A 17,379-nucleotide genomic window follows, 5' to 3' on the forward strand; every position below is an offset into this window, starting at 1 on the left:
AATTTCTCTCCCGCATACCAGTTCAATCTTTTGGTGAAAGCGATTTACTCCTATATCTTTCGGTAGCTTTCTTTAAGCCCATGGACGTCAAGTTGGCCATTCCCTACTAAACATTATTCTCGGACTTCATAAATTAATTAGTCATGTCGATTGCCGCGCCGCTCACCTCTCACACGAGGGATTTATGCACTGGGGGAAATCAACCATGTTTTCCTCCGGGATACCGTTGGAAATAAACACGGAATATGCTTGTCAAATATCCGTCTGCGGAATCGCACGGTTTTCTGAAATTGCTTACGGAATACCGAAACAGTCCATCATGACCGATTTCCTGAGTGTCGATATCTGATTGAGGTCGGGCTGGTGTGATTTATAGTGTACTCGCGTCCCAACTGAGGGCCGTGTTCGAGTCCCGGAGGTGGCAGGATTTTTCAGTGGCATCCCGATTCTCGCTTAGGGTGCCACGTGGAGTAAGCCGTCCTCTCGATGCGATGGGATATTAAACTGTAGATCCCTTGGCGTCTTTCGTTCTGAGCGAGATAATGCCGACATCGGGTTTCTCTGCACCCTTCCCCCATTACCTGAACATCCTACCTCTAACATATAGTGGGAGATGCTGCAATCTCCCTCTAAACAAAATGTTGGCCCCGTAATCGAGAAAGGCTCCAAAATATTCCTCAGAATATTTCAAGTCTTATTCGTGAGATCGTTGTCCCCTTCAATTACTGCAATGCTTCGCATTCTGTCTCGTGTGCAGGACGATGGGGATCAGGGAGCGGTGATCGCCGACTCCGCTGGCGGGGCGCACTGCGAGGAGGAGGCCGGCGGCGGGACGATCGACGAGGGGGAGGAAGGACGGAGGTTGGAGCAGCTGGAGGTGGGTGGCGGCCGCGGGCCGCCGGGCAGCGGGCCGTACCCGGACAACCATCCCGTGGACCTGTCGAGCCCCCGGCCGCCGGATGCTGTGGCAGGAGACGGCGGGGCATACCAGCGGCCCCGAGGACTGCCGGAGAACAATTATAAGGCAAACGGCCTACTAGCGGATGCCGGTGAGTCAACCCTTGCTTCTCTCTCAGCACTAGAACGGTGATGGTTACTAGGAATTTGTGTATTTAGGGAAAAGCGGACGGGACAATCACTTTTGAGTGACATTGGTGGACCGATGATTCTGGTCCATGAAATGCTATGGTTAGACATTTAGGGATGTTTTATTCCTGGTAGTTCTCATTCTACGTGAAGTGAAGCGGAGGAAATATTCTTCTGTCCCAAGCTAGTGCTAATTAAAGTGCTAAATATGCTAATTAATGCGCTAAATAAAGTGCTAATGCAAGTGCAAATTATGAAAAGCATAACCACTCTCTTCAACTCGAAGGTTGATTAGATAAACGTACGTTCCTGATAAGAAGCCGTCATAATTATAATTTGTTGGATCTATCCTCGGGACAGGCATCAGTTGAACGATTCCGTCCACGTCATCTTTACTTTGAATCATTACTATTCCTCCTTTCATGCGATCCGTCCTGAAATGATATAGTATTCTTCCTCTCCCTGCCTTACCTCGGTTAAATATTCTCATTAGTCAAGCCCTTAGTTAAAATGTGCCCAATCCGGATAGTTTTTCAGCCCTACAGCGCGTGGAAATGCTAGGTGGGGTATGCAGCTCCTGTACCCCTAGTTTCCCATAGAGTTGTGTCGCCTGGGAAATCGCATATGGTTCTGCATAACTGGACCCACTAGGTGGTCACACCGCCATCAGAAATGATGTTACTAGTATTGCTTTGGGAAAACTGACGACGACACGTGTATTTTTTATTAGTAAAAGCCACGATGAAATCTTGACCCTGCTCACCGAGAGTTCTAATGCCGCTTCCGTGGCCCTCGACACAGCATCTTTAATTACCACAGACCCAGAACCAAGTTCGGTTTCAGGGTCCTCCCCTCCCTTTGAAAGTAGGGAATCATTAATTTATCAATATCTTCTGACATGCTATTGGGGATAAGTAATGGAATGTTTTCCCTTTTAAAAATGTTAGAAGTTGACCCATAGAATCAAGGAGTGTTTGAATTGTAAATTTAAGCGTGTTGTGGCTTCTCAGCTTTCAAGTCCGCACCGAACAGAAATGCACGTCATTTCGGCACCGAGGGAATCACTCGTCCAAACGCCGCCCAAGAGATTCAGCCACTGTTATCTGAGAAGGGGGTATCGCAAACTTTTGATTATTTATAATTATAATCGAGATAGAAACTTAATTTTAATTTATTAATCTTAAGACTTCTCCACATTGTCCCAGAGTTATGCATTTCTTAATACATTCCAGAGTTATGCATTTCTCCCAGCCTTTCTTGACCTTTCGAAGGCCGTCATTGTAGAACTCAGCAGATTACGTCAAAAATCATTGTTCCACCCCTTAAATGGTGTCATTGGTGATGCCAAATCACCCACATCGCAATGCTGTTTTTCAATTCTTTGATAAAGAATCACTTGGGGTGAGGTCGGGTAATTAGGGTGGCTGTAGTAAATTCCAAAGCCAGATCGCTTTGATAACCGGTCCCGATTGCAGGTCGCACCGTGTTTGCTTCTGAAAAGGAGTCAGTAGTCGTGGAACCCAGCGCGCGGACACCTTTGACATGTGCAGTTCTTCGTGAATAGTTTTCCACATCACCGCCTTAACTGAGATGTCTCATTCATTGTCATTTGGATGGTTTAGTTCGGCCTAATAGGATCAAGTCCTATTAGCACTTTCTTCACTGTGGCAATGTCGTCCTTGAGTGATGCATACCCTTCCACTTCTTTGATGGTTTGTGTGGGACATGCTGCCACTTTGAAAATTCATGTTCCACGTCACAACTGTGTCCTGTGACGGGCCATCATTACCACGAACAGCCATGATTTAATCGTGGATTTGCCGGGAATTTCATCCTTTCAAATGGAGGAACTTAATGATAATGCGATCCTGTATCTTCTCCATACTGCGATTCACTTCAAGCTACGGCTTCCTATAACAAAGCGAATCAACATTTACGGCTTTAATTTTAAAAAATATGTACATAAGATCCAGTGGATATGCAGAATAAATTTGATCCAGATATTCGTTTATTTCTTTGTAATAATTACTCAAAACGACACCACCACGTATTTGAATTTTCCGGTGTGAGGCTACTGAAGATGTCCCATGACTTCAATCGTGTCGTTTTTCCCTTCAGTATAATGTATTGAACGCAATTTGATCTCTTTAGCCTTCTACTCGACCAAGGACCCGCACGCCTTCGTTCTCCGGTCAGGGAAGTTCTCAGTGGATACATTCCCCATCCCTTGAATATGTCGATGACCGGCGCCAAAAGGTATCTCTAGTTGATCGCGGTTTGGACAAAATGTTGAATAATAGCGGAGAAATGAATAATCAAGCCCCGGTGTTCAAATAATTCTCGAAGGTGAGAGTGGATCTGTCTCCGAGGTGTGATAAATGCACGCCTGCTGGGTTGGTAGGACAGTCCCTCACCCTGTGCCACTATTTGGTCCCCACCAAGTTCTGGTCACCAAATAATCGAATCGCTAGGATGCTGAATGAAGTGTTTCATGAGGGGGGAGAAGGGGAAAAAATGGGTTGGCAACCCCACTGTTCCCCTCCTTCTCCCCCTCTCTCACCCACCCCTCCTCTCCCTCATGAATGGTATATAAATTGACTGCGACTTGATTAATTTGTACCTGATGATGACGCTTAAGCGTTGAAACTAGTTGTACGTAAATAAAGAACAGTGGAAATATACATTGTGTTCTTCATTTAATGAACATGAACTCCCGCAAAGTTGAGCCGGGAACAGTTGAATACATGTTTATGTTATTTAAGAAAATTTACGATTGGGGAGACCATATATGACTATGAATTATTTATATTTTTTGTGCACTCAATGCATTTATATATTAGGTATAACAATATCTATCGATGATGTTAGATCAGGGTATTCTACGTACATATAAATTACGCTGAGGTTAAATGTTAAACCAGGCGTAACGTTTTTGCGGAATTCCTGTAGAGATTACCTTAGGAACTGAACATGGAGGTACTCCTGCCGTAGTTTTGTTACGTTGGTAACTTGGATTATAGAATTTTTGCTGTTTCAGTGGGAATCGGAAAGAAAGTGTCCCTTAGCGGAAGTCGAGAGATCCAGCATTTACCGTTATTTTGAGATTACTTCCGGGCACCATAATATGGCGCAGTCATAAAACTTTGCGGCTAGCAATTAGCTTTCTAATAATTATAGGCAGTCCAGCTCGTGTGACGATTGGCGGTGGGCAGGTCGGCGCTCTTGGGGTGCGATCTCCCAGCGAAGGGGAGAGGGGAAGGGAAGGCGGGAGCCGGAAAGTGATGGGGAAAGGAAAGCGCGCCAAGTGGGAATCCGACAGAATTCGGCGCGTTGACTGCCTCTCCAAGTCTCCTTCGTTCAATGGAGGGGAATGGGGGTGTCTCTGCATCGGGTCCCCCCTCTCCCGACTTCCTCTCCGCCATTTCGAATGATTCTTCGATTTGTTCTCCTCTCCCTCCAGCCCCATGATAACTATTTTTATCAACGCCCACAGTCTCTAATATACGGTCGTTCTCTCACAAGAAAATACCCTTTTTCTGAGCCTTTTTTAACGCTGTGTTTCACGTAAAACTTCGTTAAACTTTCGTTTCCCTCTCTAATGAGAAAATTATTCATTTCAATTGGAGGGGAAGTAGTCCTATTTCTTTCTCTATCTCCTTTATCCTAAAACATTTACACTGCTAATAAAATTCTCTTGATTCCGCATTTTCTCTCCTTTGGTCCTCTCCCTTTCTCTCCAATGCCCATTACTTTGCAGTTTTGAATACGGAAAAGAGTTTGTGAGAGTTTTGTCTCATGTTCAAATTTGTTTCCTTTGATTTTTGCTTTCAAGTCCTTATGATTCATCTATCTGGTATATCCGTCACTGGTCCTAAACTGCGGTCAACGACTGGGTCGTTTTCGTGAACTAAAGTTTAGTCAGTTGCAGAAGTTAGTGAACGAAATAACTCATGTTAACCCTAGTTCCTACCCCTATCCTATGGCTCATGAACCATTTCCTATGCGCGTGCGCCACAGAACGCGGGCGAACACGTGAATTTCTTTGGTCTTGTCGTTTCCGTCGTTTCTCCATCCAGTGTCTTTGAATATGCTCAATGAAAAATTCTGCGCTGGCTGTCCGAGAAAAAAAGTTCCCGGGTTCCCTTACAGTAAATTAATAGACCAGGGAAAAGGGGTTTTTGGGGGGCCCAATAAGGGTGTGCCACAGTTCTCTTCTTAAATTAATGTTCCACCAGCGAGACCAATGCTCACTTCGGCACCAAGAAAAATTTGATTGATAAATCGCATCCAATTGGAATTCCCTCATAAATAATTGAGGGTGGTTTCGTCCGTTGAGCGTATTTGACCCATAGTTTGAAGGCCAACTTCGCCCGTGAATTAATTTACACCGCAGGATGGATTTCAGCCGCTTTCCATCGAGCGGAACACATTAGGGACGATCTAATTAATTTGACCAATTTTCCATCGGATATACATCTGTGGATTCTCACAGTCCCTTGCTCAGTGTTGCCCCTACACTCACATTATTCCTTGAACACTTCTCAAACCACGACCCTCACGTAATGTGTTGACTGGAGGGGGGGGAGAGATAGGAGCGTCGGGTGAACAAATCCATCAACATTTCCTCTTCAACTTCATTTTCCCAGGTGCACGATACTGCCCTCACTGTAGATTTTGTGAGCTTATAACAGTATTGTCCACCACGAGATTTTTGTAGTGTCCTTGAACCTGGGCCCTCTCTTTTGGATCTAGTAATGCAAATTGTTAATCAGAAATTAATCTGTGAGTCGGAATAAGCGAAAATCAAACAGTAAATGATTAAAATAAGAAAAAACGAATCGGCATTAAATTAAATGTGTTAAAGAGGCCATTTACGAGTACTGTGCCAATACATCAGGCGTATGTTTAAGTATTAAGTCGTGGTATATTCGGCCACGCTAATTTTCATGCTTTAGCTTAATAACACGCTGGTAGTAATTAATGATAACAGAGGAAGGTTTTGTGGTTGACAAACTTCGTCTGGCGCTTAATCAGTGTATTGCATGCATTATTAATTAGCAATACCAGTCTCACAGTCCAGTGTCGAGTTTTCCCTTGGTCTTTCTCGTATTTTGGACTCAAAAGGTTCAATCCGTGGAACTTTCCTTTGAAGTTTTCCTTTTCTTGGATCTTTTTGGAATTGGATTAAATCCATGGAACCGAAAAGACTGGGAAACCTAAAATGTATTTTTACCTTTGCGATTACGAATTTTGTGCAGATTATAGATTCCTAATGTCAATTTGTCTCGTATCTGGTGACTAGTTTCGCCTTCCAAATTAATCTTGGTTAGCATTAGCACTTTGCAGTCAAATTGGCATTTCCAGTAAATAAAGTCTTACAAAAGATATTTCTTTGTCGAGAAGATCCCATTCCAGGTGTTCCTATAATCTAGTCAGGCTTTTCGTTGCCCTCTTGCAATTTTTAAATAATTTAGCACAGTTTCTTTGAAATTTTTGATGTAATTCAAGAATTTAACTCATAGTTTTGTCCCAAACACTTAAAGTATATTTCACTCAGTGTTGTAGTACTGAACTATGCAGAAGGCTTAAGGCTACAATGAAAGACAAAGGAATGTACTAGACGCAGACTAAAAGCTATGGCCTCGAGTAGGATGCCATATCGTTTAGAGCTAATAGTTATGAGTGGATTAACGGTTATGCTTTCGAATATGCCACATCATAATGATCAAAGTATACGGAGGAAGATTTGACACCAATATTGTCCACTTCATTTTAACCTTTCGATCGAAAATTTATAAAAGGAGAGCATAAGTCTGTCTTTAAGGAGAAGCATTTGTCTTATGCCACTCGACTTACTCTTCGCCAAACCTTCGATTTCACTTCCTTCAAAATCCTTATTCCCGAATCCCTAAGGGTCTATAGGGTGACAACCCTATAGGCCCTTTAGGAAAAAAGGAAACTTAATAGAGAAAGGAAGAAAAAGTAGCAAGAAATGAGATATGAAAAAATAGTAACTTAGTGATTCCACAGAAAATTTATTACGATAAAACCCGGGTTTCGACATTCAACGTCTTCTTCAGGTGGCGAAGACGTTGAACGTCGAAACCCGGGTCATATCTTAATAAATTTTCTGTGGAATCACTAAGAAACTATTTTTCATTTCCATTATGAATCGATTTCGTAAAGTTATGCCGGAAACCATCAACTACAAGTTACTTCATATAAAGCTAAGAAATAGGCTGAGAAAATTCTCTTTTGTATATTGTTAGCACGTTACACTCAATTCATTTAATTTAGTTTATTAAATGATTAAAATACAAATATCGGAAGGCTTACATCAGTAATCAACAGTGCAAAAAATTACTTGTAGAATAGTGTTCACTTGGTACTTATCTTCAAATTTTTTGCTTGTATTGTTTTTCAGTTGTACACTTTTACCCTTTTTGCAATTTTTTTCAATTATTTTTAGTTTTTCATTATACTTTCAGTTATTTATTTATTTTTATTGATTTACTGCTTACATCTTCTCTCATTTCCCTCGCCCATCCTATTGCCAATTTATAAGAGTACGGCTGGGGTTGACTCTTCCCGTTATATTGTTTTTCAGTTGTCACTTCGATTTTTTTTTAAGTTTTCCACCTGGTCGTGACTCGCATTTCGGGAACCGCTGGTCAATCGTATCTCTTTGTGAAAAATTACACCAAAATTTTAACATTCTTGGGGCTTACAGCGTTATGGAGTAGTAGTTTTCTCCGTCCCGGAAGACAACCTCTGTGGTAAACAATTTCACACACGCCCCTTGGTACCACAGGACAAGTTGATTTGTCGGATTTGAATCGCATGTCAACACCTGAAGCGTTTTCGCGGGAGCTGTCCTTCCATCCCTCTGCACCGCAACGATGCCCCTCCCAATGCTCTCTCGCGATGTCCCCACCTTTACTGGCTGGGTCTCCGGGGCGAGTTAGACGACAAAAGGGCCCACTGTCGTGAAAATTCGCCGCGGTCAAAACCACCGTGCAGAATGAGCCCATATAATTTACATTCCGGCCATTGTCGGTGGGCGATCCTTTCTTTAATCATTCACTCGAGAGCATTGATGCCGAGCCGTTCGAGTCCACGTTCATTCCGTCACGCCAAAGACGACGGTTTGAGCGGGGCCCGGGTCGGAATGAAAATCTCGCATTTCAATCCCATCTGGGCCGATTACCGCCCATAAACAGCCATTTCCGAGGGTCGTGGGAGGGGTTGGCCGTCTCGGGGAAAATCAGCTCTCCCTCCGATGCGAGGCTCGTGGAGGGGATCGGGTGGGAGGGGGGTTACCGGTTCGGCACCCCTTCCGAACTGTGAAGAGTCCCGGGGAAAAACACCAGCGGTCACATTAAAAAAAACGTTGTTGGCAAATGAGGGGACGTCATTTAAATGATATGACGTAGCCATTATCTGTCGAGTAGCGATTCCGTGGGTAATTCTGGGTGGGAAACCAAGGTTGGCGTGGAATTTACGAGCTCCGTTCTGCATTAGTGCTCATTGAAATGCGTGCGGGCGAAGGGCTTCACGCCTGGGTGCGGCCCGCCCGTCTTGCCTTGAATACGACGCCTTCTCCCGCATCCCCCCCCTCGGCCACCGTCCGCCGCCCCTCCCCTCGCCGTAGTGCCTCTTCACGTAAGAATAGTGCACTTGAGTGAGTCATTCCCAGTAATTAGAAAAATTAACAAATGTAAATAGCCATATTTTTACGTTTCTTAATCGGTCCGCTAGTTCCCGAGTATATAATCAGTGGTATAAGGGTATAATCCTCGTAACCGTTAGGGGCGGGCCGATATTTAATACGCACCAGGAATCTTTCTTCGCGAGACCGCGTTGCCGACCTTGCCTCTTCGTGGCCGAGGAACCTTTGATCGTGGTCTGTCCCATCTGAAATCTGGAAACGTTCGTCTCCATAAAATTCGATAATGCGTAGGTATTTCATTTGTAACATAAACTCAAATGAAAATAAAAATGAATTTAGTTAAAGCGATTTGTGTGTCGTGACGAAATGGTATTTTTGTTTCCTAGCCGAACATTTATCAATTTTAGGACGGCTGTGTCATGATAGGATATTAATTTTAGTCTTATCAAAGATACTCACAAGACCTAGCCTCTGCTAAGTTTTTATGTCCCTCATCAACTTCTGAAGTAGTTCCATTTTCATGAATCACTGCGACCAGTGCGTAATTCGTCTACGACCTTAACAGTTGTTACCGAGGTGTCATCCAAAACGTCGCCTTTCTCGAAGCATCATATTTTTTTGTTCTTGGGCTTTATTCCATTTTACATGTAACGCGGCAAAAACCTAATGACTACGATAAATCTGAACATTTCATCAGTTAGAGTAGTGTAGTTCTCCTAAGTAAGGACCCTACACCCGAATAACAAAACCAGTGCCGCAATCTAATTGTTCATGTGAGGCCATAGTAATCTCGGGAAGACGCCATGATAGTGGAAATGAATCCTTAGTCCCGCGGTTTTTTCGGCCTTACAAAAATCCGCAAAAAGTGGAATTCCCATCAGACACATTGTTTGGTGTCTCTGCTCTAAATCACTCACTTATGGCCTCTCAAAAGTGAATCCTCTCTTCAGGAAATTTTCCTAGTTCACCCCAAAATCTGGGAAATAGAACTCATATGATCATGTAAAAGCACTGTCTAACTTTGTGTTACCCTCAAGGAACCGAATGGTGTTTAACATGTGCTCCTATAACGAATCCTCTCACTCTCGTGAAAACAGGAACCCCTGCTGCACCCGTCATCAGTGAATTGTCCTCCATGCAAGTCTGTATGCAGCAAAACAGTTATTCGTTCAATGAAAAATAATAGCATTAATGCGAAGAAATCGTAATCACATTACATCTGTCCCCCCTGGCAGATATGAGCGAATTCGATTTGTTCTCCTTAAAACATCCCCTGACCCGATTCATGTATACATTACTGGTATCGGAATATGGACGATATTTCCTGTGTTTGGACCGGGACAGTGGGACGATTGGTCAAGTGTCTGCCTTTATTAAATTATTTTGACAAAAAAATCCACTGCGCAAGTGAGTTGGAGAGTCAAGGGACCTTTCAATTTCCTCGAGTTGTCAATTAAAATCATCAACACCTCGACCTCTCAAACTTTAGGAAACAGTGTTAGCCAGGTCAAGTGAAAACGCTCATTAAAGACATCACATCTCACAAAAAACCAGGAGCATTTCACACCATGATACACAGACGACGGTGGAGCCCACTCCCGATGCAAACAAACCCTTCGGACAATAAAACAGTAACGGAGACACCTGGAAATTTATGTGTAGATGCACTTAGCTTTAGTAAGTAGCCATGAAGGAAATATACAACACAAACCCCCAAGGAATGATGAACCAAAGTGGCGAAGATTCCATTTCCTCAATAAAATATCCCATTCTCCCGAAGGAAAAAGTCAAAGCCGCCTTCCACCAAAGACGCTCGCTCATGGATTCAACAAAGACGGAATGGACATCATGGAACAAAGCGGAGTTTATGACCAATACTAAAATCAATGCAGTGGATATACGTAAATATATTATATACATTGGGCAGGCTGGCTGTGAATTAAACATCGGAACTAACGAACGCTTAGTCTGCTTCTCAAACTACAAATGCATCTCTCGCTCGCAAAACATCTATTGACACACAAGCATTACAGTGAATTCTAACCGAGGATCCTAGACATAACGAAAAAAGGTTATATGCGCTCGAAGAATTCCTGTGCATATTGCAAGGAATCCTCTCTGGGTAATGAGCTATTGTACCTTTTCCGCGCTCCCCTCCTGTTTCACATTGCCCCGCCCATCCCCCTCGACCAAACAGCGCTCTCAAGCCTCTGAGGGCCGTCCCCCCCCCCACCATCATCCTAATGCATTATTTCTTTCACACCCTCGCACTCCTGAACCCCCGCTTTCTTTCTGGAAGTGTATATAGGAGTATACCCTGATTTTCAATGTACGATATATTCACATAATGATGCCACACCAGTAAATGTATGTATGTATTTCCCGGGTCAGAGGATGTTCTAAGCAGAACGATCCGAATTTGCCCATATGAATGTCTGCCAGTAGAGACAGAGGGGATACCATTGCGATTTCGTCGGATTAATGGTTGTATTTGCCATTGAACAAATAACTTTTTTGTTGCACACGGACTTGCATAGTGAATTTCACACACGCAGTACAGGTGTTAGCATTAGATGAGTTCTAACCTCACCTATCAGACCAATCTTCGGGTCGATTGCTACGTTTTTTTTATTCTCCGAAAACCGCATCGGTGACAGAGTGTATCTTCGAATGAGAGGACTGGTGTGTGGTGAAGTGACAATCAGTGACTGACTGGTGACACAGCTGGAAAACAGGGAAGTGTCTTAGTTTTTGAAATTGTCTGTAAAATTTGGAGATTTCTTGGAGAGTAAACAAAAATGGCCTATTAATTTTCCAAACTTTCGGTGACCTGTTTTTGCTATGACTGTCGTGGAGTGCGCTTCCCTCCCTGTCTTTCTTTTTCTTTGTATTTGCCGCCCGCAATGCTCAAAGCCTTAGCGCGTATCATAAATTCACTTGTTTAAAGTTCGCTCATCGTTTCAATATTTCTCATAATATAGCACAGCATATTTCGATTTGTGGAATGCATAGCATTTATTTAAATGAAGAAAATGGAGAACCTGTATTAAGGGAACGTTTATGTGTTGATTTCATGACCTTATCAACAGAGTAAATATTTTTTTTAAAATTACCTGGAAAATGTCCGAGATTTTGTCGAAAGATTTGTGTGCCCCTCTTCCCCAAGACCTTCCGATGGAGCAAAGGAATCTTGATTTGTATTCCCCGCTTCATTAGAGACCCCCAATTCACCCTCGGACACTTCACTCTTAAATGCCCCAGACGGGGGGGGGGGGAGAGGAGCAGTTCCAAGAAGGGAGCGAGGCGATTGCCGAGGCTTGACGGTCGCTTCACGCCTCTCCGTGACAATCCATTCGACGCCCCATTCCATTCTCCTCTTCGCCCATCAAGCGAGCGAGACACCCTCCGTCCCCGTGACGGGAGACCCGCGCCTCCCCCCCTCCCCATCCCGTCCGCAACACGAGTTCATCAAAAGCGCATCCAAGTCGATCCCCCGTGACCCCCCACCCCTCCAACTACATTGAACCCGGCATGTCCGTCGTCCCTCGCGGGTCCTTTGTGTGACATCCACCGGCTGGCTCTCGGGCACGGGGCCAAAGGAGAGTCCCCCTCACCCATCCGGATAATCCCCCTTTTTATCCCCTCCTCGACGAAACGCCCACCAAACTAGTGCCATGTGGGGGGGAGAACACTCTATACGAAGCTTTGCCCCCCTATCGTAGTCGACGTACAATAGACCCCTAGTGTTCACACTTCCTCCCCTGAAATGCTGCCCCCGATGAAAGTGCAAAGTTTCTGTCCACAACACATCCTCCTACTGGGGCTGAATGATTCCGATTCGATTCACTAGGAAGAGGGATTATTACCCTAACACGAACCATATCTTTTCACGGTGTGTTAGTCTTAAGAGTGAGATGCACTCATCTTATCGACTGGAGAGTCCTAGATTGAAATCCGAGATATGTTTTCGGGAACCTCTCCACCATCGAAACCCGTGTTATATTCTGGGTGGAGGAAAATTCCGGGAAACTTGAGGCACCAACACAGGAAGAGGAACTATCCAGCGGCCGGAATGAGATGGATTGAATCCTTTCAGTTCCAGGTTAGCTCTCAGCTTGACATTCAAAACGCCCTTTTATCCTTGAGATTTTGAAATTTGTTGTCTCCGGTGTAACTTTATGGAATTTGCAAATCATATTGAAATGAAATAATTGACTTTCTAATTATTCCACACACTTTATTCAAAAACACGACCCAGGTTTCGACGTTGACCTGATGATGACGTTCAGCGTCGAAACCTTGCTCGTGTTTTTAAATTAAGTGTGTGGAATCACGAAGTCAATATATTCATGTCATTTCAATATTTTAAGATTTTGATTTAGCTGATCCCGATTCATGAAGTGACAACTGCGGTCCGATATTAGTTTTTGCCATTTCGGCATATTTCGCTCACTCTTTACCCGCACTCGTTCGCCAAATCTTTCGATTTTATAGGATGTCATGTTCACAAAAAGAGATTTCTACAATGTCATGTGCCAATTTTGATTTTAGTCGATAAAAGGAATGGGGCCGTTTATTTAACTACTATTTTTCGAGCGAATGAATTGGTGTAGAATACGTGATTTTGATCGAATATTTTCTTGAATTTATCCTTTCACCCTGCAGACTTCCTCATTATGCGAATATTGGTGTTCATCATACCTTGAGTGCACCTTGTAATTACGCAGTGGGCAACACTGATTACGCCTATTGTCAGGAGACCCGAAGGAGCGATCACGTCCATTGGTTTACGGGTTCTTCACTTGTGTCTGAAAAGGTTTGCTTTAAGTATGCCATTTTTAGGGGAGGCGACCGACAGCTGAGATCATTTGCGCAATTATGGGTGTATGGGAAAGGAGGAAGGGTGGAGACAAACCCGGCGTCGGCATTAACCTACTTTTGTCGAAAGGGACCAAGGGGTCCGCAGTTTAACGTCCCATCCGACGGACGGTGTGCTCACCCAAAGTGTTCTCCACAAAGCACATAAAGTTGGGATCGTAATACCGCTGAAAAATATCTGCCGCCTCCAGGATTCAAACCCGGACCCTCTCGGTGTGAATCCAGTACGGTAGCCACCGCACCATCCCGATCCCCGATTTGCATGAATTAAGCCCCATTTCTCACTAGACTACTGTTAAAGTTTCCGCTATATCCATCCTGGGGTTTCATTTTCTTTTGGAAGCAACAAGATTTTGTTTCTTTAGAAAATTGGAAAAAATTAGTTCCGTGTGGTGATTGAACTCTCCAATTTAAAATGCTTTAAGAGATCAAAGCCGAGTTGGACGAAATTCATGGTTCTGATTGGACGGATCTATCTGCTCCTGCTTTTGCAACTGTTTAAAATTGGATAAGTGTGTTTAAACGTGGCCGTGCATCCACAAATGATGAACATCGTGAGGGGCGTCCAGTGGAAGTGACTTCCTCCAAAATGCTTGACAAAGTCCTCGATATGGTTTTGAGTGTTCAACGAAACATGATTGCAGAAGTTATTTGGGATGCATGCGGAATCATCTGCATCGGTTACTTGGGAAAAGGAAAAACGGGAAATGGATAGTATGATGCGTCGTTATTGAACCGTTTGAGCGAATAAATCAAGAAAGCCAGCTCGCAAAATACTCCCTCGTATTTTTGATTGGGAAATTCTTGTGCCGTGTTAATATTTGAAGAAAGCCTACGTGAAAAGAATTTATGTCATACTCACCAACTCCGCAAGGAGTAATGTAAACTGATTCCATTTTAATTTGAAATATTTGAACTTTTCATTTGTCCATCGATCGTGGTATAATATAGCTATATTTGGTATACTTGTTATGATAGCGTTAATGTTGGCGTCTCGGCTCTGGAGGCCTCAATTTTTCATAGAAGTGATCGTGAATTAATTCCTTTTGTATGAAATCAGGTAATTTAAGATTCATGTTTGTATTTGAAGACGCAAGCAGTAGCTCTTCTCCTGCAGATGTTTCGTGTGAAAATCGTGCTGTTGCCTTTCTACGAGTAAGGTAAATATTTCAGACATCGACATCAAGTCCTCTTTGTAATCGTCCATTGAAGAATCATTCTATAAAAATTACGTGTTGGGGATGGCTGTGCGGTTTTGTCTATAAATGTGATAGTTTTAAGGCTAATTCTAAAAGCTGTCGTTGTTGACGGTGCAGTTGCGATGAGTAGTAAAAGCGATGTCAGAAATATCAGTCACTTAGATATTCAGCCGTTACCCTAACCCTAGCTCGAGTGTACAAAACCGCACTGAATCGTAAGCATGTTCTTCGATTGCGGCATTGGCACATTGTGCTAAACCGGGCAGCTCGGTGGGTATCTTCGGGAAATATTCTCACTTTCCGAGTGTTCAAGGAATTTCTAAGACCGCATACAGAGTGGGTATTGTGATATTATCACGAGGTTGATTTTCTGCCGTTGACTTTGTGCTGCGACATGACCTCAGTAGACTGTTTACCGTAAATTATCGAAGGTTTCGACGTTTCGTCTCGTTCCTGTATTGTTTTCCAGAGTATGCCTGTGAAAGTGAATGCCTGGACACACATCCTGCTTAAACCACATTGTAGAGGTAAGATCCCCCAAGCCTCGAGTAAACCCTGGCGTTGACGAATTGCAGATATGTTTAGTCCAGTGCTTTGGTTTAGTGCATGTGTTTCCACGTCCCCTGGTGCTCAACCATTGTTGTGATAACATTCCGAAAAGGCTTACGCTCATGCAAACTTTCAATTCTTATGTTTTTAACCCTGGTTTCAATTGAAAAACCGCCGCAGATTGAAATAAAATGCACGGCAGACATGAATTTCTAAAATTTATGAGATAGGTGCACACTGTACGGTACGGTTAAAAATGGCCTTCGGCCTTCCTCTAGCCTTTGTTTTCTTTTTACAGTCTTCCTCTGTTCATTTTCCCTCACACCAGTCCCCAGGTGAAAGATATTCTCCTTAAAATGTCTCCACGAAAGTGGCGTTGTCTGCGTAATCCATCTTCATTTCGTCAGTGTTTCATTCATACTCCTCTCTTCTTTAACATCTCGTAGAACTTCGTCAAATATCCGATTCGTCCGAAGGGTAGTGTGCTCTGCTGGGGACATGCCTTTGATTGATGCTACAATTTAGTCTTTATAATTTTGAATCCTTGAGTCTGGAAATCGTGACGCTTAGCGATCATCGTCCGTTTTAATTAAATGCTTTCAAACTAATTGACTCTTTCAAAGTGAATAACTCTTTTGAATAAATTATAATTTGGGCACACAATTTAGGGTTTAATATTTAATGATATTTTTATCTCAACTAAAAGTGTTTCCGTTCTGGAAAAGTTTGTTTTCTGCAAACTATCTGAAATAGCGTCAGAAAATAACGTACTGTAAGACGAAGAGAGACATAGGTATGACTTGGTTGCAAACGCCTCGGTTGCTTCTCTCCTAAGGGAATGGGCTCAGCGCCTATTGTTCGACGATGGCAAATGAAAGTCGATGTGTGAATAAAGAATTTACCTATCGAGTTAGCTCTACCCTTAAATATAGCTTTCGTTCTTTCCCTTCATTGAACGCGGTTTTTTTCTTTCGTGAATGCCCATGTCTTTTACACCTGATCACGCAACTACTTACTGCTTTCTCTGGCGTTTTACTTTGGATTGTCACACGTGAAATTTTTAAAGTAAATCTTCACGACATAACGTTTGACCAACGTCACTTCTTCAGCCACTTGAACGGAACTTTCCGATTCAAACGCTTGGGATGAAAAGTCACCAATCAGATTTCGGCTCTGCGGGTTCTGGATGTGTGTGCTGAACGGTGCTTACGGAGAAATGCGACAACCGTGGTCGTCATTTCGCTCGATTCAGTCGGACGAACAGAATGTCTGTTACACCCATCTACACCTCAAGACTAGACCTTCAGTTCTGAGATTTGTCTGAAAAGAACCACCCTTTTACCCTATGGAAATTACAATCATCAACTATCTACTTTTAATGAATCCCTATTTCTCTAGCGTAGTTCTCCTCTCAATGTCCTTGCTGACATGCTTAATTTGGTCAAATATTTTAACTGAATGCGTGACCGGTACAGCATAATTTCTTGTGTCCTCTACTGCGTCACATATGTTAGAGCAGCGTGCTGGCCTGGTGGGTAGGACGATGGTTAACTGACCGGTAGGTCATACGTTTAAATTCCGGGCAGTGACTTTAAAAAGTCCTTTTTAAAATCCAAGGGTCGCGACTGGTTGCTGGCTACTAGTTACTGAGAATCGGAGTGGGAAACCGGACGGCGGCACAAGGAGAGGAACGGAAACCCTGAATGGGCAGATTTCACCAGCCTTGAGGCTTAGATTGGGAACATCTCCACCCTATTTTTATCTCTAATCTCCATCTACCCTACTCATATCAAAAACCTTGTCTCGGTTGATTACTTTGGATGTTTGAGCCTCGATGTGTTCTTTAGCGTCTGCAATTGTTTAGAATATTCTTATAATCTGAGAACTGGGCTAAAATTCTTCCTATCGGGAGTTATTTCTCGGTAAGTTATTGGACAAAGAAAGGGAAACCTTGAAAAAATTTAAAGGAATTGGCACGAAGTAAAACATTACTTGTCG

At 43.2% G+C, this 17,379-nt stretch overlaps 1 protein-coding gene across 2 annotated transcripts in view; it reads left to right on the plus strand.

Annotated features, from left to right (window-relative positions):
• The window catches only part of LOC139697228 (recombining binding protein suppressor of hairless-like), a 194,890-nt gene that overhangs the window by 81,234 nt on the left and 96,277 nt on the right, over positions 1-17,379 (plus strand). For both annotated transcript variants that reach the window (XM_071595898.1, XM_071595897.1), the window contains exon 3: positions 758-1,049. In XM_071595898.1, coding sequence (XP_071451999.1) covers positions 758-1,049 — 292 coding nt within the window. The remainder of the gene's footprint in view (positions 1-757; positions 1,050-17,379) is intronic.

Source organism: Hetaerina americana, unplaced genomic scaffold (assembly GCF_022747635.1).
Source record: "Hetaerina americana unplaced genomic scaffold, ioHetAmer1.1.p SCAF_70, whole genome shotgun sequence".
Classification (NCBI taxonomy): Eukaryota; Metazoa; Arthropoda; class Insecta; order Odonata; family Calopterygidae; genus Hetaerina; species Hetaerina americana.